Source organism: Mastigoproctus giganteus, chromosome 7 (assembly GCF_048544385.1).
Source record: "Mastigoproctus giganteus isolate SK-2022 chromosome 7, ASM4854438v1, whole genome shotgun sequence".
In the NCBI taxonomy this organism is placed as follows: Eukaryota; Metazoa; Arthropoda; class Arachnida; order Uropygi; family Thelyphonidae; genus Mastigoproctus; species Mastigoproctus giganteus.
The window spans coordinates 54,774,441-54,796,845 of NC_143581.1; the positions used below are offsets into that span (position 1 = coordinate 54,774,441).

General features: G+C 36.7%; 1 protein-coding gene across 1 annotated transcript in view; it reads right to left on the reverse strand.

Moving 5' to 3' along the window:
• Nucleotides 1-22,008, reverse strand: part of LOC150082909 (uncharacterized) — a 62,197-nt gene extending 40,189 nt beyond the window's left edge. Inside the window, exons 1-2 of the mRNA XM_090378316.1 lie at nt 21,807-22,008; nt 14,040-14,099 (exon numbers count right to left, since the gene is read on the reverse strand). Coding sequence (XP_090234442.1) covers nt 14,040-14,099; nt 21,807-22,008 — 262 coding nt within the window. The remainder of the gene's footprint in view (nt 1-14,039; nt 14,100-21,806) is intronic.
• Between the last annotated feature and the right edge of the window lie 397 nt (nt 22,009-22,405).

Consider the following 22,405-nt stretch of genomic DNA (forward strand, 5'->3'; position numbering starts at 1 on the left):
CTAAGACGTTTTCCCGCGCAAGAGTTTTAAACCTCCAGTCCCTTGAAAAACTCATCCAGGTTCTACTGTACTTTCAAAGAGACAGAACAAATTATTAAAAAATCTTAATATATGTTTTAAGTTCCTTAGGTTCAGCAAGTTCTAAGTGTTTTTTTTTTATTCTATTGATTAGTAAAAAAATAATGATATCGAAAAGTATAAATTAGCGTTATTCTACATGAGATACCAATAACGCTTCTTTTCGGAAAATAAGCTGAAATGAGCAAAACGGACAAAAGTAAGTAAAACAGTGGTTCGTTTTCATTAATTATAAAGAAGATAAACAAGCATATATTGTCTTGAGTCTTTGTTCGCTCTCATAATCAGCGCAAATGGCACACGTTGATACAAAGACTTTCACTAGAGGTTTTATAAAACAAAATTCGTGGAACCAGTCCATACACCTACATCCAGCTTTATCTTCACAAAACTGATGCCTGATGATGCTGAGAATACAGCAGCGAAATGCAATTTCATACAAAAATTTTCTAGTAAAGTCATATCCAATTTCTGTATTCGATGAATTCTTTAAGCAGGCTGCGGCTCTTGCTCCTACTCATCGCAGATCTCTTCCTAGTTCTTATTCTAGTTCTTCAAAATGAGTTTCATATTCTTGTATAGTATTGGCTTTCTCTTACGAAAGGTAGCAGCCGTTTTGCTGCGTTTTACTTTTTTTTCTTTACTGGCTCGATTGCTTTTGTAAGCTGGTATTCTTTCCAATCTCTCTCCGATCCCACGTGATTTATATCGACCCATAAGCGCTAAAAATGATAAATTTATTTATTTGCTTTGTTTTTTTTATTTATTTATTTGCTATTTTTTTAGCTATGTTCTTATAATTATAAAGTAAATTTTGCCACTCCAACTTTGCAAATTCGTAATATTAGTATGCACGAAGTGCATTATTTAATATAGGAAACGTGAATGCAATAGATTACGTAGATAAACTGTACCAAGTACTCCATACAATTGTCTTTCCATTACACACACACACACAGAGAGAGAGAGAGAGAGAGAGAGAGAGAGAGAGACGAGAGAGAGAGAGAGAGAGAGAGAGAGAGAGAGAGAGAGAGAGGAGGAGAGAGAGAGAGAGAGAGAGAGAGAGATGAACACGTTAACCCTCCCCAGTATTATGCCATCTATGAGCACATGAAACATTATTTGCAGCCAGTACAAACAGATTCAGTGTCATATCTGCTTCCCTAAATTGTAGTAAGGTATAGTCTATTATGAGTAACCAAAAAAGACTGCATACTCTGATACTGTGACGTGAAATCATATTTTAAACAGTGGCTCGTTTGCTGCCGCAACTCAAATTATTTTTGCCAGAATAAGATATATATTTACCAGCTCAACGATATGCAGAAGGTTAGAGTCTGCTACCCGCCTCTGCGCTTATTGGAAACAACCCAACCAACTTTTCTGTAATGAGAATGTCAACGCATTCTCATTAGTGTTCTGTCTTAGGAGTAATCTAAACGCTCCTGAATGAAACTGACTTCTGCAGGCTTGAATAGAAATATCCGGAACTGGTTTTCCCTGTTCTCGTAATTTAATTTATTCGCGAGACATTTTGAGGATAACGATGTAGATTTTGAAACAAAAGCATAATTAAAAAAATTGTGTACATGCTTGAAAACTCTTGAATAACATAGGATTGTTAGTCTGAGCCAGCGATTTGGTTCACATGAAACGTATCCTTTAATTAAACATTTTGAATTTTTTATGTAAAAATTGAGCCTGACCATTATTATGGTTCGGAATAAATCTCGGTAAATGTTTATTTTAATTATCTCCAGAGATGGTTTGATCTATAAAGGGCATTCGATATTTTTTTTAAGGAGAGGGGATGCGTATAAGTAAGTACGTCAAACAAATTAACAAAAAAAAAGGAGGGGAAGGGCTCAGAACGCCGGTGTTGAACTCAGATATAATTTCTGTGACTCTGAAGTGTGAATTAAGATTTCTTTAATGTGTCATTTTCGAAATAGAACCACTGCTAAAGAGAAATCAGTATGCGTTGTTGTCTCTTTTGTCCAGCCATCAGCCAAAAAAAAAACCTCTTGTATATCCTCAAGAAGAGTCGATAATTGGTTGAAACTTCCACAATCGTTATGCTCTGCAAAAAGCATCATGAGCGTGCTATTTGTAATCCGGTTGTGATGCTGTTTACATACGCTTCAGGCAAGGATTTCTGAAGAGAACCAGACGTCATGTTTGCAGTTTGAAAGTTAAAACATCAATGAGCCTGCGTTAACAGCGCGTGCAAACTTCATATTGCTGTCCTGGAGAAAATTGTAAACTTGTACTCTTTTTCCAGTTGAAGTGAAGTATTGCGCGTGTGTATTTGAACGTAATGTGATTCACGTATACTTTATACTTAGAGTTCGTCTGAAAGCAAAATACATGAAAATTAACATAATTATACAATAAATATGCAATTAATATTAACACGTAACTGCGAAGGTTACTCTGTAAATGATTGTTACTGACAGCAGAGATGTGGTTATGGAAGCTATGGCTGCCTTTATTGGAGAAGCGGGAGTTAGATAGTTAGTATTTATGTGCGTCAGGGTTGACGCACATAAATACATGAAATATATTGTTCGAAAACAGTGTCATAATTAAAAGCTGGTATTGACACAGTACAAAATATCGCTGTGATATAAAGCCGATTAAAAAAAAAAAAAACTAATTTTTACAGTAATTGAAGGAAGACCTTGGAGCAATTAACACTACGCCCAGTTTTATTAAAATGTGCCACAGGATGAATTATTTAGAACTTATTAAAATTGTTATTGATAGCCCCGATGCGCTTTAAAATTTATTTGATAAATTATAAGCTAAAATCATCATTGTTCTTACCAAAGCTGTAGTTTTAGCATTTTTTTTTTTTTTTTTTTATCTTATATATATCTAATGCAGCTATCAACTTCTGCCACATTTTTTTTCAGTAGCTTGATCTCTTAAGTTTGTTCAATTTTAATATGCTTTATAGATTTTTTTTAAAAAATATTATGAATTTGAGAGTATTAATTATTTATGCTTGTCTTTTAATTTTCTTCAAATAAAGTCGGTCTACGTTCTTTTTCAGAAATGATGATGAAATGATGACTTTTTTAGACTGAACGGAGGACGAGGAACAACTTTTCTATTAAGGAAAAAAAACGGTTGATTAGGTACAGTTTAAATTTAGAAATCGTAAAACCCAAACGGTAATACTTAGGCCAATTTTAACACGAAATTCAAAAATTTCAGCCGAAATATGGCAAAAAAAAAAAAAAAAAAAATTCAGACAACAAATAATCTAAAACTAAAAATAAGCGAGACAGATCCGTCCGTGCCTTTTTAATTGAAACACCTTGCATACCGCTTGTTAGCACCACTTTAGTGTGGGTAGGTAGTGGCACTACCGAACTCCGCATGGAACTTTTTTTGTAAGGGCAAGTATTGGTTTGCTAAACTATATTCAATTTATTTTATAAACGTAATTGTTTTCATTTTCTTACTTTAAGCGCTTAGCATAACTCTCTTACTTAGATTCTGACCTACGTGACTGTCCCGGAATATAAAATAAAATTTATATTAAGATCAATAGTGAGGAAGGGAAATGGTTGATTTATTCTCTTTAAGTGCCTGACCTTAAAGTTTTCGTAAACATTTTTTTAGCTATTTTACAGGAATGTGTGTAAAAAAAAGCATTGCTGATTTAAGAAATGTATTTACTTAATTTGTAACCTAATTTTAAATCTACGTTCCCTTCCTTTCCAAATCCGATTTACATTGTGTGACTTTTTAATCTGTCCCTCACGTGGCATAAGAAACGTTTACAATGGAATTATGTGCCACGTTTCAGAAAAAGTCTGGTCTGTGCTGCCCTAAGATATCTGGTTGCCAAACTTTGGCCCGCACCTTGTTAGGAACATCCATCGTTTTCACGAAGTTGAGCGCTCATTCTCTAATAGCATCATGTTTTCGTATAGTGCGATACGAATGTTGGCCTATTGGTGGAACGTGTCCTGACAATACTTGCGCACGATAACAGAAGAGTTACATTCAGTCAAATAACCACCCTTTACAACAGTGGTAACCAAAGAAGCATTTCAGAACGCATAACTCGTCATACCTTGTCACAGATGGGGTATCGTAGCCACGACCAAACCGGATTCCACTCCTCTCACCAAACACAAGAAGGTAAGGTTACAGTAAGATAAGAAATACTAACACTGGAGGAACGTTGCCTGGTCTGATGAATCCCTATTCCTGCTGTTTTATGCCAATGTGAAGACTATTATATGGTGAAAACACATGAGTCCGTGGATCCATCTTGCCAGATGTCAGCAATGCAGACTGGTGGTAGCGATGACTGGAGAAGGGTGAAGCGTTTTCGTGGTGTACATTGGGACCCTTGATACCATTCAACATTTCAATGCTACATTGTTATCTGGAAATTTTTTACGACACGACGCATCCCTTCATAGCTGCAGAGTATTCATCTGTAAATACAAGGGCAGGTCAATAAGTAATGCGCTATAAGCTGCAACATATTTATTATGTGAGATATTGTAACCGAATGTCACATACATAAAATACAGTCTTTCAACTTTGTGAAAATATCACTCAATGTAAGAACCACCACACTCGCTCATTTTTCTAGCGTTCTTTCCAGGAAATGAATGATCTTATAGGTACTACCAACAGAATACCGCGCGTGTCATAAAGCCAGAAATGTACACAAGTGGCTACAGGAATAAGTGAATTCCACCTACTATGGTGATCGGATCTCAGATAATTGAGCACCGTGGGATAATGTGGAACAAGTTCTTCGGAGTGAAGATTTGTAACCATCCAGTTTGTAACAACTGTAGAAAGCCGTCAAGTCAACATGGATTAACATCCCTGGGGTACTCTGGGCACGTCATTCAGTCTATGCCAGTTCTGAGAACTAAAAGGAGATCTCTTCGTTGTTAAGTAGGCGTACTTAATAAAGGAGTCACCCAGAGTAAACGCGGCCTCATCATGGACAGAATTATCCCGACTATGTCTGTGAGAGTTGATGTATATATGTGTGTGTCAACAACTGGCAGAATTTCTTAAAGTGCTCTTCAATCGAGGCTGTGGTTAGCCGATGTTAGACGAAGGGAGTAGAGTTCCCCGCGAGTTATTCGGTTTTTTTAGCCCACAGAACATGCAAATCGGCCCATGAACGCACACATTTCTGCAAACAAAAACATACAAGTATAAGTGCGCGTTTGCAAGTTGTTAAAATATAGGGCAGCTAAAAACATATGCTTGGGTACCTTTGAAATAATAATTTAAATTCCCGTATCAGTGTACATCAAGACTGGTGGAAAGCGCCTTTCTCTATTTGTACGTCTGGGGTGAACTGAGAAGCCACGGAAATGACTACTATTTTTGCTTATCCAAAATAACGCTAAAAATAAAAAGGGCGTTTCGTATCCTAATCTATCATTGCTATATCTTCAACTCCAGAAATTCCCCGTACAAGTTTCAGCATCAGATTTTGGATGCAATGTATATATCGACAGTGACTATTCCAGAAAATGTATGCGATCGTTTTGTGTTTGCAATCCGAAAACCTAGTTTCTCCAGGAACATAATTTTCCGTTCGGTGAGGCGGATGTTCTTAACTGTTAGAGTTAACATCCGCCATTGACCATAGGTAGTAGTTAATCGGAAAAAGACAAATCATCTTTTTGGCATACGAGTGCTCTGTCTCTTTTTCGATCATAGGTGAAAATACTTGTAGCTTTATTGATGTTTTACTAGCTTCCTGCGTTGTTTCCTTCAGTTCGTTCTGTCTAGTTTGAATGGTTGTGTTTGCAGTTTCTACAGTTGGCTCTTCAGTTTCGGATTATCTGTAAAAATATTTAAAATTTAAAGTAATTAATAATTATCATAGCCGTTTTTGTTAATATAAGGTAGGCTACGATGAGATTTAATAATAATCTTCTAGGTCAATACGATGGAATCCACTTCGTTTACCAAATTGATTCATCCGAATATTTGCCGAATTGAAATTTTCTTTTACTTTGCTGGAAGAGATGATCGTCACGAAGAGTTCTAAATTATAAAAAATAAAATGTAGAAAAAAGTACAGATGATTTACAGTTTCGTGTTCGGATTACTTCACGAAGTGGAAAACGGATGGTATTCAATCACGAATTCTGCGAGTCTTTCATTGGGCCCTAATAAGTGACGATAGATTTGCTTTGCGTTCGTTAACTGCAATTGCAGTTGTTATTTGGGTAGGATCAGTCGGACGACAGGACAATGAGTAGAATATCGTGCTCGGTAACACGCACGCTTAACAAAAAAAGAAAACATCAATGCAATTATTGTGCCAGTATATCTACTGACCACCAGCCACTTCCTTCTTATCTCTGACAAGTAAATAATAATAATAATAATAATAATAATATTTTATTTTATTTTTCATTAATTTTTTTTTTTTTTTTATTGTTTGGTGACAGAAGTTCTGTGTAACTTCTGTCTGTTAAGCCTACCAGAGAGCTTGTGAAGCATCTGTTAGGCTTAGCAGATATTTCATGAAGGTCTCGTGATCAGCGGTAGCCCTGCCAGATTTGACTGAACACCTTTCGCTCTTTAATTCGATATAAATTATCTCAATTTCTTTTCTGAGGTTATAAGCCGTAATTTGCATAGACAGTTAAATACTAACCGTGTAGTTGCCGGTTGCTGTGGTTACGCATGAGTTTCCTTTTCATAGTTTATGTAAAGCACCCTGTCCTTCTGAAGATGTTTTTTTTTTTTTTTTTTTTTACCTGAAAGCAACCCACGTATCAAACACTGTTAAACGATGTGTTTACCGCGCGGAGTGCGTGCCCAGGCCTTGTTGGCGCCAAACGTTGTGTGCTCGAGGCGTCCGTCTTTTTTATGTGCCTACCCTGCTGATGCTCCCTATCATTAATACAGCGGTCCAAGGGATAATTACAGCCCCGGTAGTACCTGTTCTTGCGATCTCTGTCAGGTATCTAAAGAAACTTTCTCTGTACCCAAGCATTAAAACAATCACAACATTCCTGAAAAGGTTTGCGGCAAACCTAATTGTTTCTTTCTTGCTGTTTGCTTATTAATTTTATTCGATTTCACTGTTGTCATGAAATCTCCCACTAATATACGTGATATCGGTTACTATAGCAGCTGCGTTCCTATGGCAACTGACACGAGTTCAAAGAAAAGAGAAATGCTTTACTCCCTCACGCCATGGTTATTGTAGATCTAAAGAAAGGGTATACAAATCGAGTACCCCGTTTTTCGAAGAGAAGGAAACAAAGGAGGATGGAAGTTCTTTTGTTTTTCCAAAATTACCGAGTTTTGATTCTAAAAAGATAAAATTACGGACTCATTTAAAATCTGCACTGTATTTGCTTGCACCTTTGTCCGCTTCTAATCTTCTTTTCTTTCAGACTGTCATAGTATTGTGAAGAGCTAGCTTTCATTAAGAATCTTTTATTATTATTATTATTAAAAATAAATGTGAGGAATGTATTGCTCATTTAATTGTAATATTTAGTATGGAAACTTTAAGTTAGTATGGGAATCAAGTAATCCTCTCTCTCTCCTCCCCCCACCCCACCTTACCTGTCTCATTAAAAAAAAAAAAAAAAATTGTCTAGTCTATAGCTTGCCAAAAAATCAAAGAAATTATTGTACCAGTACTACTGACCAAGAGTATAATGAAATGGAAACCTACAGGGAGGAGAGTGAGAGGAAGACCACGAAAAAGATGGATGGATGACGAAAGGACTTAAAAACCATGAGAATAAGAAGTGGAGACGTTTGATTCTCCAACTTATTCTCATGGTCTTTAAGTGGAACATTATCGAGAAGGCTAAGACCCACTCTGGGTTATAATGCCAGAAGAAGATATCTGCTGACCATACCTTTGTGACTATATTGCTCATTTACTTACGGTTACGTACATTGTTAAATACTGTATTTACTTTCTACTGAGAGGACCGTTGTATTGTACAGTTTAGAAGAAAATCCCGTTCCCTAAACGGCTAGACTATCTAGTGTAGTACATAGTTTAGGGCAGCGTTTCCGAAACTTTTTTAGTCACGGAACACTTTTAATCTCACAACATATTCACGGAACAAAAGTTTAGCGGGAGCCAAAGAACTGTTTGCTAATATTTTATTACATATGACGCACTGTGCATCAGAAGCATCTTTATTTCCAACACATGTAAAACCAAAATTCAAAGAACTGTCATCATGTTTTCGTTTTGGTCTTTTATTAGTTGGCTCCTGTTTTTTCACTTCGGATTTTTGGGGAACAAAAGGCTGCGATTGTTCATCCTTCCTTTTGAAGTGTGACAATATTGTGTTTCGTTTTCATCGACCACAGTTGCACTACTAGGAGTACTTGCTTTTCGTTTTAAAGTTCTTTTTTTCAACTACAAATCCATGGTCACATGTTTCAATAATAATATTTCGAAATACTGATAATTATCAAAAAAAAAATTATACAAGGAAGTGAGTTTAGTTATGATATCGGTTCGCTTCCACCTCTCTTTCAACCCGTGTACTCCAGTCCAAATCGCATACGAATAGCATATCAGACTACTACATTGCTACTTTTACGTAGATGGCATTACCTCTACGCATACTTCTCTATGCAAAGCCCGCCAAAATAAAGTGTTCCGCGGTCTATTTGATTATTAGTCTACCAGTATATTAATAACCGAAAAAAATAATGTTAAAGATTATAATGATACAAAAGTGTTGTACGCTACAAATATGCAAAATTTATTTTTTTAAATTATTAATTAGGATTTTTCACGGAACACAGTTTGGGGAAACGCTGGTTTAGGGGAAGAAAGGGAAGATACCAGGATATAGATTTTGGTCGCCATGGAAAAAAATGTCATAATTTATGTTGCAAAAATCCTTTAGATTACTGGCGTGAAAGTCTGCAATGCTTCTGGGATGCACAATCGACTCTTGGGGGGTTTCGCGTACGCACACACCAGTGCGGTATTACTAAAAAAAATAATTTTTAGCGACGCCGCATTGGAAATTTTATCAAAAACTTTTAACGCCTCCCTTTTAAGTACCACTGTTTCCATATATGTTCGTAAAAAAATTAATGTCACGAGGTGCGGCAGAACAAAAGTTTGAACATCCCTTCCTAGTTTTCGACCGCGTTAGGTTTAGAGTAGTTGCCTATTCAACAAAATGACTCTCTTGACATTTTTGATAACTCTGAACGCCATAAACAAGTATGCCACTGGGATAAATGAAGTGAAGATTTCACTAAACCTATGCGATTATTTATTATTTTTTTAAAATATTTATTTACTTTTTATTATTATTTTCAATCTACCGGTAAGTAAATTTAATGAATATTTCTTACTATACACTTATACTGATTCCTTTAGCCGCCACTCACAGGGAGATTAGTTATCAATGAGTAATTATAATCTCTATAAACCGAATGCATTTTAAATTCTGTAACTAGTAAGAAGGCCATTAAGTTAAAATGACGTAGAAATCCAAAGTAAATTTTTGTTTATACAAAAGCCTTTAAACCCTTAAAAATATTATTTAAAATTCAAAAACTGGAGTACGTAAACCCATCCAGTTTTTTGCACATCTAACGAAGTGGTTAACTATACGTGGACAGGATCTCCTGTACGTAAATAAATCGTTCAACTACTGAATGCCGGGCACTCAGAATGAAGGGTCCATAGTCACGAATGGTCGTTACTGTAGTATCTCAAATAGAAAGCTTTATGTTAACTGAAAAAAGTTTCTAGTACCCCGGCTTGGCCTAAAACTGAGGAACTAACGAAAACGTTGTCTATTTAAGTCTTTTCAGATGTTGTGAATGACAAGTGTGGGAGAAGCGACTCCGACTTCTTCCTGGAGAAGCGATTAAAGTCTTCGGGGATAAGCGACTGGCAGGTGAGGGCCGTACAAGACTCCGCACAGGCGTCTCTCCACCACCACCGCCTCAACACTGGCTCTCTGAGTATCTCCTTGCTGGGACAACTCCAGCTTTGAAAATTGTTAAAAAATACTTCTCGTCGCAAAATTTATAAATGACATTTATAGAATTATTAACCAACTGTTTGGCAACCTTTTTGTCACCAAAAGGAGAATTACTTAGTACAAAGAAGTGCGCTATCGAATTGCAATACAAAATTGTTTTTTTAATGTTAACACAAAGTAAATGATAGATTTTCAATCGGAATAGTTTTCTCTTGGTAAGCATCGAATAAAGCATAACTAATGTGATTTTTAGCTCCATTAGCGACGGAAATAGAACGGGGGAACACGAAAATTACTCACATTTTCCCGTCTGGCGCCATAATTTTTAATTTTAAAAATATTTTAAAATTATATTTTAAACCTACTCGTTGATATTTTCCAACAGTGTATAATAAGCTATAGGTTGTCGACAATATTTTTGTCCCCCCACATTGACCCTCCTTCTCAGACAAATTTTGGTCAACAACGATCAATATGGCGTTATGTTGGCCCACATGATGTACAAACCCATGCAAAATTTCAAGTCAATAGGTTGAGTGGTTCCAGAGATACAATGCTGTGACAGACGGACGGACAGACAATCGAGTGACATTATAAGGGTCCTTCGTTAGACTACGGACCCTAAAAATAGTGTACATGTTTTGATAAGTTAGAGGTTTTCCAAGTTGAAGGACAATTAATGCTTTACCATATTGTTGGATTTAGTTTTTGAAACTGTTGTCCACGTTCACTATTTCGCTGTCAGATACAATTACCTTAGTGCAGTGGTTTTCGATCTTTTTATATATATATATGATAATTTTATTCTTTATATAGAGATACTAAATAAACATCAATTATAGATCACCACAAAATTAAAAAGGTACCGTACACCTTTTTATAATGAAATAAACATAATTTAAAAAAAAAAAGAAGTTTAAGTAAGTTAAACCCAAATTACGTGGTACCCCTGGAATGTTTTTGCGGCACCCAACGTATTCTTCTTTTCAGTTAAAAAAAAAAAAAAAAAAACTAACGTTTCTTGATGAGTACACAGAAAGAACTATAAATACAAATAACGGAGGTTTCATTACTCATTGTAAATGAATGCTGATCTATACGTGAGCTCGTCTCTTAATAGCTTGTGGTAGAATTAATGAGAGAGAGAGAGAAAAAAAAAAAAAAGACAGGCAGAAGTGAATATTCAATCAGACGATTGAAAATGTACGTTAATAAAGAATGAATACAGAAAATAGAAAGAGGTAAAATAACAGGATGAAGATCACAGGAGCAGTCATCAGTTTGAATTTCGATAACGTAACGGTAACTTGCGTACACGAGGTTAAAAAAAGGGGAGGGGGAACAGTTCCGTTCCGTGCCACGTGTCGAACGCGGCGCACGACGCGTGCCAGAACAATGAAGTAGCGTTGGGGTTCTCTACAGACGTAATTCCCCTACTCTGTAGAGCGTGCGGACTACTTGGAAAGAATGAACCGCTCACACTGCGACAATTCGCCTAACAATAAGTTCCGGATCGGCATTGTGTCGCTCGCTAACGTTCTTATAGACGGCATCTGTTCGCACATCTGCTGAGACGTTTGCTGATCCTTGGGAGCATGCGCGCTAGTGTTTTCTGCAGACGTATGCGCGTGCACTCATCAAAATCAAATCCTTCTCTATGGCAGGTGAGTAGATGGACGAACGCGATCTTTAGAAAACTTGACGGAAAAGGACACAAAGGAAAAATATTAAGAAAACAAAAAATCCAACCAGACTACTGAACCTGCAGCTGTTTGATGGCGGGCTCCAATCTCTTTCTGCACGAGTCACTAACTCATCATTCATATCTACCCGCAGAAGCTGCTGCATCAAACACAAGAACATCGAGTACCAGCGATTCCAAGCGCAGCAGAAGTGTCATTGCTAAGCAACAACTTAAAACAGATGTCTCTCAGCAGTATTTTTCGAGAACAACACTTAACAGCACTGATAGGAAAGAGTGGGGATCCGACCTCTCCCCCGTAAGAGGCCAGTGAAAGTTTGTTTATATGTCCTTGTATGCCCAGGACTTTCTATACATCCCTCTCTTCCCCCCCCCTCTTACTTTCACTCAGGGTATACTTTTCGAATGCATTATTGGACAGTATTTTCACATTAATGAATGCTGGATTGAGGAGAGCCTGGGAAGCTGCATGCCTAGTTTTGATGAAGCTTGAAGGAATATTTTAAAATAAGTAGTCTTATTTAATGTATAAGAACAACATTACGTGGTTAACAGCCTTAAAGATTAAGGTTAATTATTACACGAAGATGCGCATACCACGTGATTATATATTATTGAGAGCACCTCAATACATACTCTTAATGACTTAAAGGCTACGTTTGGAGACAATACGTCTCACTATCAGTCCTCACGAAGATGAAACGCTTTTAGTTGTCGATCAAATACTAACTGAGCCAGACTTAGTTTGTAATTATTGTATAATTAATAGTTAACAGAGCAGCAATGGCTCAATACATTCTACGATATACCGGTAAGTAAATTAGTTTAGAAATGGAAGATTTACCTCTATAATGTCTTGTAGAACGCTTCAGTGCTAATGCTCTCCGTGGTTGAATAATTATACAAATAGATTACACGTATTCCGCTACCTTGTAGACATGATCAGCGATCCAATGCACCCCGGAATCGGAGACTCTTGGACCCCAAGCCCGATCCCAAATACATCGAATCACCGCCCCCAATCTTTGAGCGAGAGAATACAATACGTCCGTATTTTAAAAACAATTTAATGTGATCATGACCCTGGTCGAAAAAGCCCCGTCCGCTTCAGGGAAGTACAAAATTCTTGTCTCTTAATGTTTTATAGGATTCTTCATTTTTTTGTTTTAATATTAGTTTTTAAAGTATTAAGAATATGGATTCAATATGTATTTATTTCGTCTCAAATCATTTAAATTGTTTTTAAAATACGGATGTATTGTATTCTCTCGCTTAAAGATTGGCGGTGATTCGATGTATTTTGGGGTCCACGGGTCTCCGATTCCGGGGTGCATTGGATCGCTGATCTTGTCTACGAGGGAGCGGAATACATGTAATCTATTTGTATAATTATTCAACTACGGAGAGTACCAGCACTGAAGTGTTCTACAAGACATCATAGAGTTAAATCTTTCATTTCTAAACTAAAGTAATTATTGTATAAGAACAATCAGAGCCAGGCTCAGTCAATAGCGAATCTGAGCCAAATATGAGTTCCACATTCATGAGGCCTAATGATGAGAGGTAGCATGGGCTCGAAACATAGCCTTCACGTCATTAAGAGAATATGTATTGAGGTGTTCTCAGTAAATTTCTTAATATACAGAGTATCCCACGACTTTGTCTTAACCTCTAGTGATTTCTGGAGCCATTGAGTTAAAAAAAAAAAAAAAAAAAAAAAAACCGCGTGCGCACGAAAGATGTTTTATTTTATGTGAAAACATCCTTGGCTTGGAAGACTTGAGCGAAATTCAAGCCAATAGCCTAATTAGCCATTTGTTGAATAGTATGATTGCAACAATACAAGTATTTGTCATATGACTGCAACAATACAAGTATTTGTCATATGACTGCAACAATACAACTTTTTTCAACAATTTCTTTTTTCGTCTCGCATTTTCGTTACATTCCATTGTTAGGTGCCGCTATAGATGTTTTCACATTAAAAATGTTATGTCAACATGAGTTCGATTCTCAACAGTTACGAAGCTATGGGTATTTGAAATGTAGTAGTATGTTTGAAAAAAACGAGCAGCTAGCAAGCAGTGCAGCCAAGTCGTTCTGTGTCGTAACTAGTGATAAGCGTAATCGAATGGTTAGTAATCGAGAGATTTCAATAATCGAATAATTAGTGGTCGCTAACTACTAATCATTCAAATGATATCAACGAATGAAATAATTCGATTATATCTTTCGAATGAATCATTCAAATGATTTACCATAATCTAAATAATCCATTATGACCTCACGATTATGCTCATCACTAGTAACAGAAGAAACTGAAAATACCATTTACGTTTTCAAATGGTTTAAAAATAAAACAGCGAATTTTTGAAGTTTGTGTTTATTCTGTTTTCTCAAGTCTTTAAGGACCTTCCACGATTCCGCTGATTGCTTGAAGCCCAATTTGCCATTAATAGTTGCGCATTTTCTTTCCCATTCTTCATTTTTCGCTTCTACTACTAACCGATTGGCTATTTTCTTTTTTTCAACATAAATGTTCCTATATGCATCATTCCTATCACCCAGCCATTTCTGATATGCAAGTTTCTTTTCCTCTACAGCAGCTCTTACTTTCTCTGTAATCCAGGTCTTTTTTGGTCCTTGGCTCTTCTTTTTGCCTAGAATTTCATGAGCTATTTTTTTTTAACAGTATCTTTTAAATATTCGTAGATTTCTTCAGTATTACCTTTTATCTCTATGTTAATTGCAACATCCAGTCTCTGGGTGAAGTTGTTTCTAATGCTGTCGTCCTGGAGTAGGTCAACGTTAAATTGATCCACTTGTAGCATTTCTCCTTCCCTGCATTGTTGGTTGTCCACACGTATTTTCTTAATCCAGTTCCACCTCAGTGTTGTTTTAACAAGAAAATGGTCAGATCCACATTCAGCTCCTCTATAAACTCTGACATCTTTCAATACATATGTTCCTGAATGTTTTGAAATAATGTAATCTATAACTGATCTAATTTGTCTTGTCTCCTGTGACCAAGTATATTTATGGATATCCTTGTGTTGGAAAAATGTGTTGTTTATTCTCAAGTCGAACTGTTCACAAAGATTGCATAGTCTATCTCCGTTGTCGTTCCTCTCTTTCTCTCCAAATCTTCCAATAACTTTGCTATTTTGTTCAGTTCCTACTCTTGCATTGAAATCTCCCATTAGAAATATCTCTGTTCTTAAGAATTTTTTCTATTAGTTCTCTCAGATCCTCCCAAAATTCATCCTTCAAGGTATCGGCAGTGTCATTAGTCGGGGCAATGAGATCATTCTTTCATTAATAAATTGCCAGTTTTTGATGCTGTGTCTCAATTTCTTTTTAACAGCAATAGAAACTCCTGCTTTTGCTCTTTCACTCTTATCGACTCCACTCCAAAAATGGTAGTATTCTCCCATTATTTCCTCTCCACATCCCTTTTTCTTTGTCTCTGATAACATGACGATGTCTAACTTGAATTTTTGCAGTTCATCCGGAAGAAAGTTTCTTTTAGTTGAAAGGCCTTGAATATTACAGCATCCCAAAAGCATAGTCCTTTTCCGTTTGCAGAGTCGTTTCCGAGAGTGCAGTCCATTTTCACTTGTAGGTCGTTTAGCATTTGTGTATTTTTTACACTGAACGAGGAGCTAGCCCGTTGCAGCAACCCCCAATCTGGAGGACCGAGGTATCTCTCTTAGTCTGGCCCCTACCCTCTGATCTGTCCGGCTTGGGAGGCCCTGCCAGTAGCTAAGCTACCGCCGACTTAGCTCTCCGGGTCATCGGGACACGCAAGCCCCCCCCACCGCGACAAGGTGGAGAATACCATCGGGGGAGGTTACTTTGATCCACAGACTCAAAATGATAAAGTTCGCTTTTATTATTATTTTTTTTTTCATAACTATTTCAAACATGATGCTGACCATAATTCACTTTTTGGCCCTCTAATATCTTTTGTCTTTTATCTTCTTCAGTATCTTTCACACAAATACATATATAAAAGAAAGACATGTAGCAAAACCATAAAATTTGGCGCACACCCATTCATAAGGTCTATAGTAAATAAACGTAAAATTTAAAGCCAACATGTTAGTTCCTTAGCGGTCACATACGAGCTTTTTGAATGATCGCGTGTTTGTGTCTTTTCTCTTTATAAGTCAAGGTACAAATTTCGGCTTATTAATCTGCAGGTTGGGATGTATTTGTTATCGAATTGTGCCAATGACAAATCCGCAGAAAACAGTAAATGCTGTTCTAGATGGACACATTGAAAAGTTTCGAACTCCTTTGCTCCCTCATCCTGTTGAAGAAGTCTCAGGACAAAGCCTCCTGTGGTGTATGTGTAGAAATAATGCCATCAATCAGAAGAAAGGAGAAATGTAACTGGTTGCCTCAGTTCGTTGACTACTGCACCATAACCTTGCCTCCTTCTTCTGAGCTGGTAACACCCAATCCGGTTGAGCAGGGCTTTCTTATTTTCTCTGTACTTTAAAACTGCGTGAATAGCCCTGGCCTGGGTGTGTTCTCCTTCAGAGAGAAACTATGTAAGAGAGAGAGAATATGAATGAAAGATAAAGAAATATATTCAAAAAGGAAAGAACGAAATATTAAGGCGTTTAAAGTAAAAAAAAATAGTTCAAATGGAGAGAAGCTGATTTTATTTTTTATAGTCTTATTCTTGTTAGAGTTCACACAACTTGACTTCGTGAGTAAGGAGTGGTAGGCCGTGCATCCTGGTAGACTATTTATGAGTAGATTATTGTGGTCGATTCCTACACACTCTGACATCACGAAACACGGGTCATGTGGCAGGCTTCTTATCTATTCAGTCATCTGTGTCAAAGCACTGTTCACAACAGGCATTGCTTCTTAGACAACAATTTCCGCCTTTCTTGTCACGTGCTACATCAGCTGATGATAAATAGGCCTGTCTTCTATAAATCGTTGACACTAAACGTCGAATTTTTTTTTTTTTTTTGCTTTTCTTACGCTTTCGTAATCATCAGACATCCAAAGACGTATGGTTTTATTATAGTTTGCGTTGCTGTACTGGTAAGATGTATTAGAGATTTTATCACGTGCAGCATCTTCACGTTTTCACGAGATGAGATGTTCACTGTCTTGATGCTGACCCCTGCCACTGTTAAAAAAAAAAAAAAAAAAAAGTTTCCTGGTGTTAGCTGCGTGGCTTATTCTTTTTAATAACTTTCTATTATGCTTTGACACCAATATTTTCCTCCAAAGGAAATACGTTAAATGTTTATTTATTGGTATTATGCTTAACAATTTGAAATTTTGTATATGGAGCTAGGTCATTTAGCGCCATCTCGTGTAGTTCGCATGTACTAACCGTATTTGAATGGAAATGTCTCCTAACGTTTATCTTCTTTTTATTTGGGCGTTAAACTATTATTGAAATAAATAAAATAATTTTCATTATGGCCACCGTTGTAACTGTTTTATTGCTGCAAATAAATTGGTAAAACATCAAATGAGCCGTACATTTTTTTTTTTTTTTTTTTTTTTTTTTTTGAGACAGAATACTGGCTTAAACTAGCAGTGTGCTTACCATCCAGGAATAACGTGTTTGAGTACGTTATTCCTGGATCATATTAAGCCATAATTTAAAAAGTTTGCATAGGAGAAACAAAAGCACCCTATTGACCTACTCCGACAGTTTGATTTCGTGACGTCATATGTTTATTTGCTTGTTAGCTTTCCAGTTTACGCCACCTGAAATAATTGGTGCGGACGATCCACTCTCCAAGAGAGCGGAAGTGGACATGAGGAACCTTATGTGCATGCACTACGACCGGACTTGTGCATGCCACCTGTTTCCTTACACACCCTCCGTCAGTCAAGACCTTGAACTTCGCTTGGTCGGACACACGACGACCTCGAACCATGCGATGTTTATGAAGTTAGTGGGAAGTTCATGCCCTTGATGGCGTTTAGAGTTTGTAGAAAACAAGTTTATCAAGAAAGCAGGCAAAAGGTGACTGCAGTAACTGGAAAACTTTTAACACTTCGGTTTTTTTTTTTGATTCAGATAAATAACTTAACTCACTTCATGCACGAGTTTATACGAAACGAGATAAAATTTGAAATCGTAGTTCCAAGGACCGATCCGAGGAGAGGAAGCATTTGGGATTTTTACCAATCTAACATTATTCCATAAGCATGTTACACTTTTGCGTTATCTGCATTACGATTAGCATCAGGAAGCGTATTCGACAAGAAGCAGACTGTTTTATACAGCGATGAGGATTGGTTCATTTTCCCAGATTAAATGGATATATTTTTCAGATATCCAATTCTTTGTACAGTGCTTGTTTATTGTTTTCATCCTCTGCACTGAAGAAAAATGAGAAAGAATACTCGAAACGTTTTGCATTCTTATCGATATTTGTAGTAAGTTTTTTTTTTTTTTTTTCTGATGCGTCATTGGTTTGTTTACGTAGATCTCTTATTAATACTTTCAACATTCTCTCACACGTACCGGGAACTACAGAAACACATGTCTGTCGTCTGGAGAGCCACAATCTGTGCGTGGATCGTAGTCAACAGAAGAGGAAGCGTCCAAAAGTTTCTGCAGAGGCAGGAAACAGCAGCAGTTGTCTGAGTTGGCCTCGTTTCTTGACGTTTTTATCACAGGATGATATCTTGTCTTGCATAACAGGTGTGAACCACCTGTTTAACGCAGACGGCGCCGGACCCGTTAACAGTTGACGTCATAACGGTATGAATTTAGAGCGTGGTGTGCGTTTAGTATGCTTGATAAAACAAAACTGGCAGGAAAAATAATTGCAAGTTGAAATACTCCAAACTTAACACCGTGTTTAATGTTATTTAGAGCTGATATAATAAAGGCATGAGGGTGCTGCCATACTACTGTACTTTTTTCATCAAGACTTGTCCACTTTTAGTTGGGTGTTACCAGGATGCGATGCACAACTAAGTCTCAAACACTGGAAACTGATATAAGTGCTGCAGCATTTCTGGAACTAAACTTCAATAAGAGAAAAAAAAAAAATTGGTTTCTGTTAGTATATATAGTGTAAATTATAGCTTTTCACCTTGAGCTTTCGGAACTACATTTATTTATAATAATAAATAAATAATATATAGAATAATGAATTGGAAACATAGAATGAGCGGTCGAAATCAAGTGTAGTGAGCTTGTTGATAGTTACGGAAGATGATTAACTGAGCGCAGCATGGGCTAGAAGTTAGTGTGTGTGGGGAGGATGACATTTGAAATGAAGCACAGTATGGTAATAACGGATAGCCTTCTGAACGAATTTATTATTATTATTATTATTATTATTATTATTATTATTATTAGCCATATAGTGCAAGGAAGCCTGAGGCTTATGCTGCACCAGCCAAAAATGAGTACCGAGAGAGAGAGAGAGAGAGAGAGAGAGAGAGAGAGAGACAATCGCCAAAAAAGAGAAGAATAATGATATCCAGTTCAGGACCCTGGGTGTGCCAAGCCCATACTCACCAGTTGTGAGCCCCTGGGGTTATCTGTGTTAACATACATACTCTTAGGTATATTCTTTGATAGCTTAGAAGTAACAAGTTAGGACTGCATAAAATTAATTTGGTTTCATATTTTTCAAATTTTCAACAAAAAATTTGGTTTCTCCACTTAAAAGTTTACACCCGTTTCTTAAGAATAAGGACGTGAAAATTACCACGAGTATGCGGTTTGCGACGTTCTTCACATCTTATAATTTTGTAGGCGATTAAGAAAGGTCCTACTGGAACGTAACCAGTAGCAGACGATATCCTTGTTCTTGAAATTTTTGGCATCGAGTACTCAGGTACAAATGTCTTCATGCATCAGGGATTTTAATCCCAGCACAGCACGTGGGGATGAAAATCCCGGAATATTCCACTGTTGAGGAGAATTCTACTTTCTCCACTTGAGATCGGCTAAATAGAAATGTTTACTTTCTTCCTGCTGTTATAATTAATGCTCTGGAGGACATCACGTAGGACAAGTAAATGAATGAATGAAAAGTGCAATAGTAGTAGAGTTTTAGGAGCATCAGCAGCTAAGGCCATATTGCTTCGTATGTACTGTCTGTAAATTGCGTTAGTTCTATGGTCGGTTTTCTGTTTGCTGGATGAAAAATCCGAGTTTCCGGGGGGGAAAAAATCATGCTATCCTCGGAGACCGATTAACTCAGTCACGTTGCGAAAAAGGCCCTCAAAAATCCTCACGTCGTCGACGGGACTCGAACTAGGGTCTTTTCCACCCGGTGTTGTGGGGGGACGGCGATTCTACCAACTTTTGGTACCCAAGAGCGCGAAAAATGCAGTCTACTTTAGTTACGCGCATACGATTTATAAAAACACTGGTAGAGCAGACAACGGTGAACTATTGGTTGATAACAGCAATTATTGTTGTTGCATCACAACAATTATTACAAATGTTATAGCACAATAATTGTTGCAATAATCGGTAACATTTATGCGTCACAAGAATTGCTCAGAAATACCTGTGACTCATAGATTATTCTGAAATATGCGTTTTGTGGGAAACAGGTATAGAGTGATGATTAAAAAGTTCATTTTATTTATCAGTGATGAAAGAGTTGAAATTACAAATACATATATACGTAGCAAATTCCTCTTGCTGTATGTCTGTCTAGAAGTATAAACTTATTTTGTTATCATTCTTTTTATGGATAATTTTCGGTTATTAAATAAATACATTAATAAATATATATTTAATATATAAAATATATTAAATAAATCTTAAATATTTATAATTATTTGTTATGGATAATTTCCAAATTTCACTACTTAATGCTTTAAAGTATAAAATTTGAAGTGATGTTGGGGACCACATCCTTATCAGCAGGGCTGTCTTTATGGCGTAGCCAACACTGAAACTGCACCAAGCGCCCTCTTTTAGAGGTTCTGTACTCAGTGGCGATTTCAGGTATTTTTCTGCTCCTTTAAGACACTGTTTATTAGAATCCCTCTCTGTAGCTTTTTCTCTCTTGCGGAAAAATCCGGGCATTTGAGTGTGGTTCAAATAGGAAAGGGGGGAATGGGGAGTGACCAGGAAAATACATTTGAATTTAATTCATATGGAGAAACGCAAAACGTGTAAATGACAAACAAATATGGGAATATTTTCGTATATTTTTATTAATTTTTCACACTTATTTTATATTCTCTATAAAATTTTGCTGCCCGAGACTAGTGTCGCTGGCTCACGTGAGCCTGTGTTAAAAAAAAAAATTAAATAAATCTTAAATATTTCTAATTAATTTCGACTATAAATTTAAACACTTTCGTAATTAATCATGGCGTCCGAATGTTAGAACCGATGAAAACTAGCAATGTTTGCATGTACTGGATAAACATAAAAAAAAAAAATAATAATAAATAAATAAAAAATAAATCGTTAACGTTCCGTTGATATTTTCCAGTTCAAGCATAACGTTCCGTTGATACTTTCCTGGGTCCTGCAAAGCCTGGAACGTTTGTTACCGGCGGTTTTTTTTTTTTTTTTTTTTTATTATGTCATTTAAGATTCGCCTTCTAAGGCCATGCTAATTTATATAATTGTCGCAATCTCTCGGAACTTAAAGCAGTGCTACTAAAAACTTTTACTGCAATGTAAAATTATGTGCAAAGGCGAGCTTTATACTAAAGAAGTACAATCTAAAAAAATAATAATAAATAAAGTTGTGAATTATCACACTTCTTTTGCCTTAGTAGTGATGGTTTTCAGTAGGTCAGTCTCCATATATAAGATGGGAGCGCCAAATGAATCTTCTTTTTATGAAATTTAATCAAAATAATCAAAATAAATGAATAAAACGCATCATGTACATTTTATATAGGCACTGCGTATTTCGGGTGCTTTGTTCACTGGAAGCGACCATTATATTCAGCCACTGAGCAATGCAGTTATATCTTCGCCATATTTTATCAGGGCAAATGGACACTTTCTCATCCGCGTTATTCGTGTCTGTGGCACTACTAACGGTCTGGCGGAGTCTCCTCCCCTTCCCCATCACTACTACGACAGCTGTTAAATGGAAGGGCAATTAAGGTCGTGCGGGAAACAAATGCTGCTTGGTGGTATCGACTGGTCCCGTAGGGCGCAACAAACGGGTCATTTATAGGATGCGAAGTGGCCAGAAACACTTGCCACCACGCACAGGTCTTGCCTCTGCGTTTACACATTCCCACAATACCCCCCCCCCCAAAAAAAAACTATCCTCGCAAAAAAAAAAAAAGTAACTTTGATAGATAGCTGACAAAAAAAAAAAAAAATAATAAAGCTTAAAGAGGGTATTACAGTATTTAATATAAAGAGACAGATATATTTCAATGAACGCCGCAGATATTTGTGGACGGTTACTGAAGACAAATGCACTGTCATCAAATACTGTAGTTGAGTGGTTGAGTTACAGTAGTTGAGTATAACAACATATATTCCGCAATATGGAATTAGAAGAAATGATTATAGTCGTTGAAAAAATTCAATGCCATGTTATATAAAATAAAAAGTAAGTTTGCGTAAATAAAGATATCGGATTTCAAAACTCCGTCGGTAGATTTTGTTCTAATGAGCAGATTC